This window comes from Vicugna pacos, chromosome 1, assembly GCF_048564905.1.
Source record: "Vicugna pacos chromosome 1, VicPac4, whole genome shotgun sequence".
Classification (NCBI taxonomy): domain Eukaryota; kingdom Metazoa; phylum Chordata; class Mammalia; order Artiodactyla; family Camelidae; genus Vicugna; species Vicugna pacos.
This window is the reverse complement of record NC_132987.1, coordinates 72898407-72913760: the sequence shown is the minus strand read 5'-3', so window position 1 is coordinate 72913760 and position 15354 is coordinate 72898407. Positions and strand designations below refer to the sequence as shown.

Here is a 15354-nt window from a genome sequence, read left to right as displayed (position 1 = left end):
ATTTCCTTCTTAAATGTGAACAAGAAACTTACTTTTGATGTTCCAGGACTCCTTAGAGAAATGGCTGCCTCTAGGGCTGGGGTGGGGAATGTACAGAATGAGCCTGGAACATCTCGTCATGCCAGAATAGAAAGAAGTGCTTGTGAAAGGAAAAAAGAGGCATGTCAGAAAGACATAGGAGTCAGCCTGAAAGAGCTTCTAATGGCCAAATTAAAAAAACTGTGAGCAGCAAAATAAATAGTGCTAGTACTAGATTATAACCTAAAGTATGAAATAACTATTCACAGTCCACACTGATCCAAATGATTAAATAAATACACAAATGGGGGAGAAAGCATGAGTCTGCCTTACAGGGTTCCAAATGATAAACGTAGACACTCCCTCTTCCAGGAGGTGGAGTTTAACTCTCCCCTTGAGTATTGGCTGAACTTAGTGACTCACTGCTAACAAAGAACATAGAAAGGGGGAAATAGTACCTTTGCAGTGGAGAGGCCTGCCAGATGCCACCTTAACCAAGTAACCAAGGTTAACGTCGTCATAAGTCATGTTGTTATGTGTACCCTCTGAGTTTGAGAAGAAGGGCACTTCACCTTTGTGGTCTTCTTCCCCAAAATCCAAACCCCAGTCTAGTCATGAAAAAACCTCACATGAGCCCAAATTGAAGGACATTCCCTGTAATACCTGACCAGGACTTTTTCGATATGCAAGGCCACTGAGAAACAAGGAAAAAGTGAAGGACTTTCAATAGGTTGGAGAACACTAAGGAGATAACAGCTAAATGCCACATGGTATTTGGGGCTGCATCCTCGTACAGAAAAAGACATTACTGGAAAAAATAGGAATAAAGCCTCATTTAGTTAATTGTACATCTAAAATTAATTTAAAAAAATAAAAGAAAAAACATGGTTGCAAATTCAAAGTCCTATAAATAAAAACAGACCCTCAGATATTTTTAGTGTTTTCAATAGTCACTTATTCATTAAAAAAGTTATTTAACACTTACTGTGTGCCAAGCACGTAATGTACTTAGGTGTTTGAAATCAACATGGTCCCTGCTCAGATGGAACTTAGAGTCTAGTGCAGGAGAAGAGAGTCAATAAGCAGATCACTAAGCCAGTAAAAGTATAATTACAAGTCAGGATGAGCTCTGTGAAGGAGATGGGCAGGATCAACAGACCCACCTATACTTGTTTGCTCTCTATGAGTATACGAATTATTTTTACAATGAACGTGTATTACTTCTGTGTCAGAAAAAGCTATTTCTCAGCCTAATTGGGAAGTTACCTCACAGAACCTTAGCAAATTGCCTTGTTACAGTGATTCATTTCTATGCCAAAGGAGCCATTACTTGAAATTGCAGTGAGAGCTTTTGCCTACGCATAGTATTGTTGCAGGGAGAAGGTAAATCAATATCTACCTGAGATCCCTAAGTTCTTTGCACCTGCAGCAAAATAGGGAGGCACAAACCATTTCACGGAGGAGAAAAAGCAATAGGTGGGGTGAAGGAAGGCAGAGCTAGAAGAGTTTTTCTGATTCTTAGACCACTGCCTTTTACTGTGAGACTGCCTTCCATGGCTTAACGTGGATAGACGCTTGACACAGATAATTCTTAGAGCTTGAGTTCTGAAATATGAGGAGCTTTTGTCACAGTTTTATTCTGTCCTGATGGGGCAAAATCCTTGAAATAATCAATAATTCCAGTCCTGAAACCACTGAAATTTCACACTGGATTACTTTACTCTATTTTCTGTATTCTACCAGGCTCCTATTCCTAGCTGTCCTTTTTCTTTTCTTCTAAGTTAAACTCCTTGAAGTATAAAATAGAGGTTGTTTGTGTGCTCTGGAGCTGGAGTGAATTCAGGTTCCAAGTCAGTCACTTACTTGCCTTGGAGCTTTGGCAGCTCTCTCAGTGCCTCAGTTTCCTTATCTATACGATGGAGATGAAGATGTTCGTTCCTCTTATCTCACAGGACTGCTGTGAGGATGAGATAAGTGAATACTTGCAGGGCGCTTAGCACAATGCCTGACATATGGTGAGCATCACAGATGCATGGGCTATTTTATATAGTGTTTCCAGGGAATATGAGGAGAGATGAGCAGCTGTTGCTTCTTCACTCACTAGCAAGAACTTTCAGCATCATTATTGGTCAGGTTCTTAGAAGAATGTCATATTCCACTGGGCTTTATTTAGCTTTGAAGGATACTTTCCAGAAGGATTTTTTTTTAATGTGTGTATTGAGAATAGGTTGTGAATACAGTGATACTTGTCTTGGGGAGTGAGCTTTAAGTCAAGTTTGAAATATTATTCAGGCTAGTAAGTTAGTGAGTGCAGAAGATATTAGAGCCATTCATGATTTTATATGTGAGCATTCAGAAATAGTACCTGCTAATTGCTGTGGTAGATACCACCCTGTGTGTCTCAGTATTGCCCTTGTCACTTTTGAAATACTCTTTTGAGTGCTCGCTTTGGCAGCATGTATGCTAAAATTGGAATGATACAGAGAAGATTAGCATGGCCCCTGCACATGGATGACACACAAATTCCTGAGATATTCTTTTGAATGATGTATTATGGGAGTTTGATATGATTCAAGTTAAATATTTCTATATTTTTGGGTTTTGATGACTGACATATTGATCATATACATATACATATTAATTGCTATACATCATTATCTATAGTTATACAGAGTACACATGTATATAATATCAACCATAGTTTTAATAGTCCTCTAATGTGCTGATCATTGTACTCACATTTAAAAACCATTTTGTGCTCCCAAACAAATAAAACCTTGAAATTACCTTTCCTTGATTTTCTTCCCTTTTTGTTCTGTTTTTTTTTTTTCTCCAGAAAATATTCCTGAGAAAGATCTTCGTGGAAGACTTTATATCAACCGTGTTTTTCATATCAGTGCTGAGAGGATGTTTGAATTGCTCTTCACCAGTTCACGTTTTATGCAGAGATTTTCCAATTCTAGAAATATAATAGGTTGGTCTTGTGTTTTTGTCTAATGATAAATTTGGGAGAATTTTATTATCCTTAGTGGGTTGAGCGTATATAAATTGATTTATGTTGTCAGGGGAAAAATTAGACGGGCTTTGATCTTAGTTTGGTAATGTATAAACTAGTATTTAGATATTTTGGCTAAATTCACATATAAATAGTATAATTGTTCAGTCACTTAGATCCTACCTACAGTTAAGTTCAGACACTTTTGAGAACTAAAATTCCCTTTATTTATTAATATAGCAGTTTAATTGGGTTGAACCCTGTTTAAAAGGGTTCCACTGTGTAACAATTAGATTCTAGTAGAGTATAAATTGGTACAATCACTTTGTGAAATGGTTTAGCAGTATCTACTAAAGCTGACTCAGCAAGTCTTTCATTAGGTATATGTATCCTTCAGGTACATGTGTACTTTGAATGACATGTATTGCAGTGTTCATAGCAGCATTATTTATAGTGACCCCCAAACTCAAAACAGCCCAAATATCCACCAGTAATAGAATGGATGAACAGATTGTGTATGTTTACACGAAAGAATTCTATACAGCAATGAAAAAATGCAAACTGCTGCTACTTATAACAGTTTGAGTAAATCTTACAGATATACTGCTGTTATTAAGCAAAAGAAGCAAGACACAAGAGTACATACCGTGATTTCTTTGGACAAAGTTCACAGACAAGCAAAACTAATTTATGGAAATAAAATCAGCACAGTAGTTAACTTCTGTGGGAATCTGGGTGGGTGAAGACTGGGAAGGAGCTTTTGAGATACTGGTAAAGTTCCCCAAGTTGATCTGGGTAGTGGTACACGTGTGTGTTTTCTCTGTGCAATTTCATGGAGATTTGAGATTGCAATGTCTATGGTCTACCTTAATGAAACTACCAAAAATGTTCCAGTTAGGAAATCAGTTATAAAACAGATTTCACTGATTAAATGTTCAGAGTTCTGTTTTGATTAACATCTCAAATAAACTTGTCATTAATTGGAAATTGAATTTATCCTAAATATTTCAAGGTATTTTATAAACTTTGGGAGCACATGATTTAGCTTGCTCTATAAAATTAATTTGACAGCTGCACTAGCAGAGATCCGTATGAGCTGAGTCGTTTGACATAGTCAAAGAGAAAGTTGTTCTAGGATCAATTTAAATGTAGTTTATAATGTAGCCATTTTATTAGCCACTAGATATTATTCCTTTATTTGAAAGGTTTATGTAACCATAGTTACATATTCATAGATTACATCATTGATAGGGATTCTAGATACAAAAAAATTTTTTCCTTACTTTCATAGTAGAGTAGCAAAACAATTTCTAATTGGTATGTATTGAATCTTGTGATTATATTAAGAATGCCATGTTTTCAGGAGTCATTAATTTTTGCTGTTCTTCCAATTTTAAAAATGTGGAATACCTGAGGGCTATAAATCTTTCTTTTCACTCAGTGGCTTATACTTAACTTATTTAAAAATGTTTTATTGAAGTAAAGTTCATTTATAGTGTATTAGTTTCAGGGGTACAGCAAAGTGATTCAGTTATACATATGTATATGTATATATTCTTTTTCAGTTTCTTTTCCATTATAGGTTATTACAAGATATTGAATATAGTTCCCTGTGCTATATAGTAGGTCCTTGTTATTTATCTATTTTATATGTAGTAGTATATCTATAACTTGTTATATCTGTCCTGAATCTATTTGGTATTTTCTTGCTATTCATGTCTACCTGAAGAACTTGGTATTTGAAGCGTTTGATACATTATTTCTCTTAATTTTCTAAGATGATGACTGTTAATATTGCACTGCCATTTTTATGGCTGAAAAGCCCTCAAGGAACTGGTACGTTATTCCACGATGATACTAAATGGAGTTTGTTTTTTGAATCACAGCTGCATTTGGTGTCTGATAGCATATCTAGCTTCAATTTGAATAGCTGTATTTGCTATCTGATGTTATAAATGGCTTTGGCTAATCCCAAGTATAAACACTCCCAGACAAGTTGCTGTTAGACCTAGAATTAGTCAAAGGATTTGCCCCAAAAGGGATAATCTGTTTATGACTGCACAGCATTATGCTATCTTCTGAACCTGTTACCTGGGTATCAAAGTTTTATTTCTTGAGAACGGGTTTCAAAGTCTTCCTTTAAAAAATACTAAGAATTTAATGAAAAAAATTTAGTGTTGTCAGTTATTTGTGGATTTAACCTACTTGCAGCACTAACATGGCTATTACTGTATTTTTTTTTTTAGTTAGAGAGCTTTTAAATTGATATTCTTTTAAATCTTTGCTTACAGTTGTATGACACTACTTTTGTCATTCAAAGCTCAATTTTAAGTCTTTTTATTCAACTTTTTATTTTTGAAAAAATATGAATCTTGAGTAAAGTTGCATAAATAGTATAATAAAATCTATACCTATTACCTAGATTCACCAGTCTTTTTTTATTGCAATAAAATGTACATAACATAAAATTTACTATTTAACCATTTTTAAGCATACATTCACATTGTTGTGCAGCCATCACCATCACCCATCCCTAGAACTCTTCCATCTACCCAGAGCGAAACTGTGTACCTATTAAACAATGACTCTCCATTCCCCCTCTCCGCATCTCCCGATGACCATTCTACTTTCTGTCTCTACGAATTTGACTACTTTAGGTACCTCATGTAAGTGGACTCTTACAATGTTTCTGTCTTTGTGACTGGCTTATTTCACTTAGCATAGTGTCTTCAGGGTTTATGCATGTAGTAGTATGTGTCAGAATTTCATTCCTTGTTAAGGCTGAATATTATACCATTGTATGTCTGTGCCACATATTGTATACTTACTCGTATGTCAGTGGAGTTTTGAGTTGTTTTCACTTTTTAGTTATTGTGAGTGATGCTGCTGTGAACACTGATATACAAGTATCTGAGTCCCTGCTTTCAGTTCCTTTGGGAATATACCTGGAAGTAGAATTGGCTCATAAGGTAGTTCTATGTTTAATATTTTGAAGAACAGCCATACTGTTTTCCACAATGGCTGCATCATTTTACATTCCCACCAGTAATGCATAAAGGTTCCAGTTTCTCCTCATCCTAGCCAACACTCTTATTTTCAGTTTTTTTGTGATAATAATTATCCTAATGGGTGTGAAGATTCACCAATTTTAAAACTTAATTACATGAGAGGATTCTTAAATTACTTGTTCTGCAGATCTTGCTTTTTTCTCTTTTCTTTCTTTTTATTGAAGTATAGTTGATTTACAATGTTGTGTTAGTTTCTGGTATACAATATATATATAATTCTTTTTCATACTCTTTTTCTTTATAGGCTATTACAAGTTATTGAATATGGTTCCCCTGTGCTATGCAGTAGGACCTTGTTGTTTATTTATTCTGTATGCAATTCTTGCTTTTTAATTACTTCAACTCATTATATCAAAATGGCGCATATGTCTTTTTGTATACTGTTGCCATTTTTCCTTTAATTTCTTCCCCAGTTTTTTGTATCATGATGAGCTTTATCTAGGTATTGGGGGCTTGACTAGTCCAAAATTTTGTTAGATGATGTTCTGGCACATGATATTCCGTAGGCTTGTTGGTAACATTGGTGAAAATACAAGTGGAAGAGACACTTTTATCTTTGTTGATAGTTGCTTTGTTGAATGGTGTGCAGTTTCAGTGGCAGAATTCAATGACATCTTTAAATTCTATTGCTGATTAACAATAGATTGTTTGTATAGTTTTTCTAAAACAGGCTGACATATGACCAAAGTGATCTTTTGAAAAGCATTTTAGAATTAACTTTGTATCTTCTTTGTTGCACACCTAAAATAAATCACTTTTACAGCAATTTCTTTATTACAGATTCCATGGTTTGTGATGTTGTCTCTTTAATTTACTTGAAGAATTTTTCTAGATATGCACAACTCAACTTCAAGATCTCTTATTAAATCCCTAGACCTAGCCGTATCAAAGAGGTTGAGTAAAATTGGATATATCATGAAGTGTTGCTTCATTCCTTTGGTAATGGGCAGTGGGTTAGATAAAGGCTTCTCTGTTTTAGGATTTGATGACTATCAGCCAAACATACTAATTGCCTAAGTCCATTGTGCTGACAGCATTAGGCAATTGAGTCAGATCTTTGAGTAGAGTTCATGATGCTGTTACTGATGTTTTCCTAGCTTGTTAAGTGACCTTTGCTGTCTGGTGCTATGTTCTAAAGATATATTTCTGTTCAAAGTAAGTTTTTACTCACTGTGTTGTAGCTAAACAAAAGAAAATTTTGACCAAGATCTTGCTGTAAGTACAGAGAGATTATTCTATAGTTTTCTTAATATAGAAAAGGTTATATTGTTTATTTCTACTACAGCACCCCCCCCCCCAGATTAAAGATCTTGGCAGATACGCCATTAACATTATGTGATTTCTCATTGACATGATTTCTCCACAAGTTGGGATCAGCTCATATTGCTGCATAAAGACAAATGTCTTTCAGGGTTTTGTCCTCAGCACTGGAAATGTTGAAGCGTTCTGTCTCTGTTAGATAAGGCCAGCACCATTACTTCTCTTCACAGGTACAGGGAACTTTACAAAGAAGCCTATGGGTGAAACGACTTTTAATTTTATCTTCTAGAGAAAAGGAAAAAAAAGTGTATCAATAGACAACAGTTCAGAAGTAAATGAATCAGAGATGGGGTATATGTCACATAAAAGAAGAGTACCTAACATGTAATTTTAAACTAATAACACACTTACAGGGAAGTTAGGACTGCTCAAGAATAAAACTTAAAATAATTCAAAGCTTCTTCTTTGATTCCATTATAAGCCATACCCTTCAAATTTCTAGAACTAACTCTTTATATTTGCTGTGATTAGATGTAGTATCTACCCCTTGGAATGTAGAACCTGGAGGTGACCAACTGAGAACCATGACCTACAATATAGTCCTTAATAATCCACTAACTGGAAAGTGCACCACTGCCACTGAAAAGCAGGTATGTCTACAGTGCCGGCATTTCAAAAGAATTGCTTGTGGGAAGAGAGAAGATGCCTGTCATAGTCACCAATTTACAGGACACTTTCAACAGATAAATGGCAAGGAGGAGAAACTGTTTGCAGTTTAAAAGATATTTAAGAAGTATATCAGCCAAATCAACCCAATCCTGATTCAAACAAAGCAAGTGTAAACATGTATTTCTGAGATTTAAGGAATTGTTCATTTTTATGTGCAATAATGGTATTGTAGCTATATTTTAAAGAAAAGATTATTTATCTTTTAAAGGGATATACTGAAGAATTTATAAAGAGATATCCTGATATATTTATGGGTGAACTTATATTGATGTCCAGGATCTCTTTTAAAAGTAATCTGACAAGACAGAGGATGGTGGTGGAGGGAGGGCTTGGGGGAGGGGTGCAGATGAAGCAGGACTAGGCAGGAGTTGATGCTGTGGAAGCTGGTTGATGAGCTTAGGAGGGTTCATCATACTTCGTTTCTACTCTTGTATACGTTTGAAATTTTTCATAATAAATGGTCTAAAAAAAGACACTACTGGAATCTGATTTACAGGATCATGTCAAAGATTAGGGCCAAATAACTAGATGACTGCTCTGACATAAGAGGAGGAGGCTGTAACTTATTTAATGTCCTGTCTACTCTGTGACCAGAGTGGCTCTGTCATACTGTGGGGTTTGTGTTTGGCCAGTTTGGGTTGAAGTATAGTGTATCTGTTCTGCAAAGTTAGAAAATATCTTTTAACATCTGAATTAGTTGTGCTACCGTAGTTTTTGCCTGTTAGTGTTAAAAAGGACTTAAAATTTTTTCTTCAAAAGATTTTCAAACATTTAAGAAAAGTTTGGTATTTTGGTATTGGAGAGTCTTTGATAACCTCAGAAGATAAGTAGAACAGGTAAGGGTAAAATGAGAAAGGTTTGACCAGCAACCACTTCACATCCTGATTGGGGAAAACAATGTTTTATTTGGTTATCTCCTCCCTTCACTTTTCTGGTGAAGGGTGGTTTTGTTAAACTTTGATTAATTTTTGGGTGGAGTCTTTGCTTTTGTTTAATTGAATTTTGAATTGTTCCTCTACCAGGAACATTTAAAATTCTTTATAAACTAATACTACCCATAAGAGATGATATGGTTCCTTTCTTCTCATGCCTCAAAGAAAAAAATAGGTATACAATGAAATAATAAAGAGGTGGCAAATCCTATTTCTGCAGGTCCCTTCTTCATTCATAGAATGCACAACTAACATGCAGCTCTTCTGGCTTTGCACATGGGCTTCTCATGTCTTTTGTAATTTGTGAGAAGGAATGCTAGTCTGTATGTTCTAAGTTGGCAAGGAATTTGATGTATGAAGCACGTACATGCAAAAATAATTAATCTTATTTTGGCAGAGACTGTATAAAGACAGCCGGGAAGCACAATTTTATTTGGTAGATGCAGAAGTACTGACACATGATGTCCCCTACCATGATTACTTCTATACCCTGAACAGATACTGTATCATCCGATCTTCAAAGCAGAAATGCCGGCTGAGGTGAGCTGCTGTACATGAGTGTTTTAGTCAGGATAGGCTAGATAATGCCCCAGTAACATATTAATCCTGAAACCTTAGCAGTAGCTTTACACAACAAAGCTTTATTTCTTGCTCAGATTACATGTCCAGCTGTGGTCAGCAGAGGGATGGGGATCCTCACTCGAGGTCCCAGGCTGAAGAAGACTTTACATCCTGGAGCTGCACGATTGGGAATATGTGTTGTTTCGGTTGCCACAGGAAGAGAGAGCTGTAGACTTGTGCTCAGAGTCCAGTGGCCAGAACTGGTCACAGGACCCTGTTTAATGGCAGAGGGGCTGGGATACTTGAGCATGTGGTGAGAGGTAGACAACTCTGCTGCACTGGGGAATCAGAAACGTGGGTGCGTTGAAGACAGCGCTGGGCCATCGCACGCGTGGCCTCATCTCAGCTGGTGTAGCTACTTTCAACTAATGTGTGACCACTGGAGGCTTTTTATACAGGGCATGTAAAAAATTTAAAACTTATTTTGAGCCTTTATTGATATTTAAGTAAAGAAAATTCAGAGTGTGAGAAAGGAAAGAAATAAAATACCAAGTTTTTAGAAGGAAAATCTGATGAAATTATTAGCAGTGCCCAGTAATTTTTTAAAGAAGTCATTATCGATGAACAATTTTTTTTTTAATAATCGTAATGACTTTAAATCCTTTTGGCTTTCCACTGAATTCAATTTTACATTTAATTGCAATGTTAATATAATTAAATCCTGTCCTTTAAATATTCTTCTTTCCTCCTTATTCATTAGGGTTTCCACAGATGTGAAATACAAAAAACAACCGTGGGCCATTGTCAAGTCTTTAATTGAGAAGAATACCTGGAGTTCATTGGCGGACTATTTCAAACAGCTTGGTTTGTCAATTTCTTGATTTATCTACTTTTGTGAGATGGCATTTATTAACAGAATGGATTAACTTTTCATTTGGATTCATAGCAGGAACTGATCGATGATGTTGGAATAACTCCCACTGAAGTGGTTCCAACTACCCCACTTGGAATTTCAAAACTTCTAGTTTTCATTGGTCTACCAAACACTTAAATAATGCTTATAAGCCAGACGTTGTTCTGGGCGCTTTATAAATATCAACTCATTACAACTCTGTGAGATATAAGTACTTTCCCCCCATTTTACTGAAGAAGAAGTATTGAAACACAGAGAGAGAAGTTAAGTGACTTGTCTCAGATCACACAGTCAGGAGATGTCACACTCTTCCCTCTGCAAGGAGCCAAGGAAGCGACTGTAATGAGGGACTGAGTAACATGATCACAGATATGCACTTGTGCTAAGGTCCGAGAGTCCTTGGACCCACACCTCCCTTACCAACACTGCTCTCCTGGATTAATGCAGGCCCACTTAGCAGTGGTACCATGTGCATGTGTGGACTTGGTGGAGGTGGGCACTAGACTCGGGGAAGCGATTTAGTTCTGCTTGGATATTCCTTAAAATATACCATGAGGGAAAAATATATATATGTATAGATGAGCATAATTAATTCTAGTTAAAGAAAAGCTGGTTGGCCAGTCAACTCAGGGTAATTTAAGGCTTCATCATCCAGTTTGTTGATTATTTTATGTTTGGTTTTTTTTTTTTTTTGCCTCTTTGACTATTTCATTATTAAACTCCTAATCAGGAGCAAACAAAATGAAATTGAAAAATGACTTTGGCCACTGGATAATGAGCTTATGATAAAAAATCTGGTGAAGGAGAAGATTGAAACATGATAAAAATGAGGTTTTTTGGTTGTTTACAGATTTTCTTTACTAGTGCTTCCTTTTTTGAAAACCCTCATTGTAAATTAGAACTATTGTATGCTTTGAGTTTGACAATCAAGTACTATAATCTATCTTGGAAATCTTTCTAATGATCCACTATAAGTGGGTAGCCTGTTGGTTCCATAGCTAAAATTGTTACATTAATATTTAGTAAGGCACACAGTGAATTTGCTCTGATAATTCCATCATTTATAAATAATACAGTTCATTCTTTCTAGAATAATGAAGTTTCATCACTGTACAGTCCAAAACTTTTCATTAAGAGCAAGGTTTGCAGGGGTGGGTATAGCTCAGGTAGAACGCATGCTTGGCATACCCAAGGTCCTGGGTTCAATCCCCAGTACCTCCATTAAAAAAAAAAAAAGAGTAAGGTTTCAATCTAGGCATTAAGAAACTAAGTAATAGTTAAAGAAAGTTACCAAGATTTAAGAAAAAAAAAAACCTGAAAATGAAACAACCACCAATCCCCCTGTGTCTTATAGTTGAGATGGTTTCTCCACTGCTTAAAGATTTTCTTCCTTCTTAGAATCAGATTTGTTAATGGAAGAATCTATGATAAATCAGTCCATTGAAGACCCTGGGAAGCTTAGTGGCCTGCGAAGGAGAAGGCGAACATTTAACAGAACAGCAGAAGCAGCTCCTAAACTTTCCTCTCAGCGTTCTTCTGGAGACATGGGCTTAGATGCCAAAGGGGATATTACAGGTAGCTGTTACCTGGTAAACAGAGATGAAAGATTTCAGTTTACTTATATGGAGCAGAATATGCTTCTTGTTTATATGACAGTGTCAATTAGGAGCTCTCCCTTTCTCCTCTTCTTTGCTGATAATGTTTGTCCAACTCTGAATTCCTTAACGGTAACTACAATATAAATGTAAAGGAGCAGTTGCAGAATGGTGGGTGTGTGGCCAAAGAAATATTTTATTGGGCCCACATAGCAATTTAAAAATTGGACATTTTTATATAAAAACTCAGATATGACAGCCCTGGACCCACATCCCTTCATAGCAACAGTCAGTTGGAACTTAGTAGTAGCTGCCCATTGACTGAGTGTGCGCTCCCCCAGGTCACCAGTCGCCACCACTGTTACCCACTGCTGGATGCTTCACTCATTAATTTCCTGCCAAGCATTTACAGACATTTGATTTCTACCCTGGAATCTACTACAATGACTGTATGCTTTTAATCCTTATGTACTGTCAGGGCCAGCCCAGCAAAACTGTAAACATGGAATTTGACTTCTGTTTTTCCCCACCCTCAATTTTGAAGACATCCTGCCCCTACTGTTATTCCCTCCGTCTCAGAGCTATGAACCTGTCAGACCTTCTCATCCTACATTATCAAATCCTCTTCTAAGGCCTATATCTTAGTGTGAATATGCTTTTCTGCCATTTAAAATTAATGGCTCTTTAATTTTGGAATTTAAAAGTTTGGGCAACAGAGGACAGATAAGGATGATTAAAATATTTTTTTAAGGAGGGAAGCATTATACATAAACCTAGCTCAAATATTATTTGCAGAGATGGAACTTAGCTAGAGATTGTACATGATATATTGCATTGCGTATTTAATTTTAGAACAAACTGATTTGTAATATAGGCCAAATTTGCAGGACTGATACAGGATTTCTTTTTGTAACTTTGTTTTGTATTACTGAGGATATCAGAAATCAAATGAGAGGGTGCAGGGAATTCACCCTAAATCACTTTGTCTTTACAAATAATTTTAAAAGTTTCTTTTCTGTTTTTTTTTTCAAGTAGAATTAAACTTTTACCAGTTATAATCACAGTTTTGATTCTAATGTGGCCTTTTTTTGTGATCTGCAGGAAAGAAAAAGGAAATTGAGAGCCATAATACCATCCTTATCGTGCTAATGAGTATTTTGTGAGTATTTGGGTTTTTTTGTTTGTTTTTGGAGATCCAAATCTGTAAGTATTTGTTTTGAATGCTTATTACTTGTGCCTTCACTTGTCTTTTAATGGTTTTCAAAAGGATTTGACCGTATCTGTATTATTGTATAGAGATTGCACTATTTGAACAATTTTGACCTGTAAAACCAGTAATTTTATACGCTTTGGTCTGATAGTTTTTGAATGATTTTCAGAGTAACTGTTAAAGTTGAGGGAATACCAAACACAGGCTCAGTAAATGTTTTTGTTTTTTAAACTAATCTGATTTGTTTCTACCATCGTAGGTTTTTACGGCAAGTTCCCTAAATGTAGAGGCAACATTTATACGTTCAGGCTGGGGAAATCCCAGTAATGCTGTTTCACTCTGTTTAGACCAGAGGTCCTTACCCTTTAAGAATCACTTGCTAAAATACAGCTTTCTCAGCCCCAATCCTACAGAGTAAGTCAGTAGGTCTCAAGTAGGGATCTGGAATGAGTACTTACCTAAAACACACCACGCAGGTTATTCTGGTGCAAGCGACCCAAGGATCGTACGGCGAGAAATACTGGGGCAGTGAGTCTGAATCTCTATTGGCATCTACTCAGCCAGTCATAGTTAGACTACTGTTATCTCCATGGCTGTACTTGAATGTTTTTTTTTAAATCTTTTTATTTTTAATTTTTTCTTTGTTGTTGTTGTTGCTTATTTTTGTTTTTTGGGTTTTTTTTTGAGGGGGGTGGTAACTAGGTTTACTTACCTATTTATTTTAATTGGAAGTACTGGGATTGAACCCAGGATCTTGTGCATGCTAAGCACACACTCTACTGCTGAGCTGTACCCACTCCACTGTGCTCGAATCATGAGGTAGTCCATCAGATTTGATAGAATTGCTTCTGACTGGGTGATACACTCTGTGTATTTTTTGAAATGAAGTTCTTATATCAGCTGTTCTTCCTAATTATTGACTTGAGAACATAGAAAATGTTTGTTGTGTCTTTGAGTTTTATAAATGGTTTCTACATTCTGCTTCAGTTGGTTTGCTATGACAGTTTTGAATAGTAAATGTTATCTGTGATGTGTTGTATTACTTTGCTGAAAATTTATAGTCAGATGTTGAACTGTTGGTCTATATACCATTTCAGTGCCACAGTAATTTCATAGATTTGATTTTCTTGCTACTACCTTAGTTTTCATGTAGGAAATTTCTTCTTCTGGATGGGCAAAGGTGAATTCTGTGTATTTTTAAGGGGAAGTCAATATTTTAACAGAAAAGATGAGAGATATGATGCCACTTATATATGTGCATGTGTGTGTAATTAGAGATACATTCATTCATTTGAAATGCTTCTGTGAGAACCAACAGAGTAAGTACATTTAACACGTAACATTCTATATATGACACCATTAATGTATGTTTGGGATTTGACACTTTGTCTAAGTTGAACTAGAAGAAATTTTGCTGAATGGTGATTTTTATAAAATTTGTTTTGGCTTCCACTGGTAATAAGAGGTACATCACAGTCTACCTAAGATCAAATCCATATTGATCATTTCCTTTCTGAAGTGCAGTATTATGCCTGTGTAATTACTTAAGACAAAAGCACCCAAAAATAGATCTTGAAAGCTAACACGGTGGATTTCTCAGCTGGTGGTCACACGTCAGCACTGGCCGGGCTTCCTAGCAGAGAGAAGAGATGTCGCGGTCAATCCCAGTCTGCTTATTTGAGGACTTCATTGTCACTAATTACCTTCCAGCTTTCCCCTCAACATCCACTTAATACTGAAAAGTAATTATTTCATAAAAGAAAATAAGAATACTTGATTTAAATAATAATAATTGGAAACTAGTACGGATAATACACATTTTTAAAGCTTTTGCATGTATATTCTGTATTAACAATGCTTTGGGTCTGAATAAGAGCAGATTAATCAGGTGTGATTTGTGCCACCTAGTTTGCTGTTGCTGGTTTTATTGAATGTGACGCTATTTCTGAAGCTGTCAAAGATAGAATCCGCTGCTCAGTCCTTTTACCGCCTTCACCTCCGAGAAGAGAAATCTTCAAAGTAAGTCTTTTCTTCCCCCCAACCTCTTATTATTTCAATAATGCCTTTGCTGCA

The 15354-nt window shown here is 36.0% G+C and overlaps 1 protein-coding gene and 1 non-coding gene across 5 annotated transcripts in view; both read left to right on the top strand.

The window, feature by feature from the left end:
* Positions 1-15354, top strand: part of GRAMD1C (GRAM domain containing 1C) — an 87117-nt gene that overhangs the window by 64716 nt on the left and 7047 nt on the right. For all 4 annotated transcript variants that reach the window (XM_072965007.1, XM_072965000.1, XM_072965013.1 and 1 more), the window contains 7 exons: positions 2855-2992; positions 7873-7991; positions 9400-9542; positions 10324-10427; positions 11875-12051; positions 13173-13230; positions 15190-15300. In XM_072965007.1, coding sequence (XP_072821108.1) covers positions 2855-2992; positions 7873-7991; positions 9400-9542; positions 10324-10427; positions 11875-12051; positions 13173-13230; positions 15190-15300 — 850 coding nt within the window. The remainder of the gene's footprint in view (positions 1-2854; positions 2993-7872; positions 7992-9399; positions 9543-10323; positions 10428-11874; positions 12052-13172; positions 13231-15189; positions 15301-15354) is intronic.
* On the top strand, positions 2458-2559 carry LOC116282081 (U6 spliceosomal RNA). The gene has a single exon (XR_004191560.1). It is a non-coding gene; the product is annotated as a U6 spliceosomal RNA (small nuclear RNA).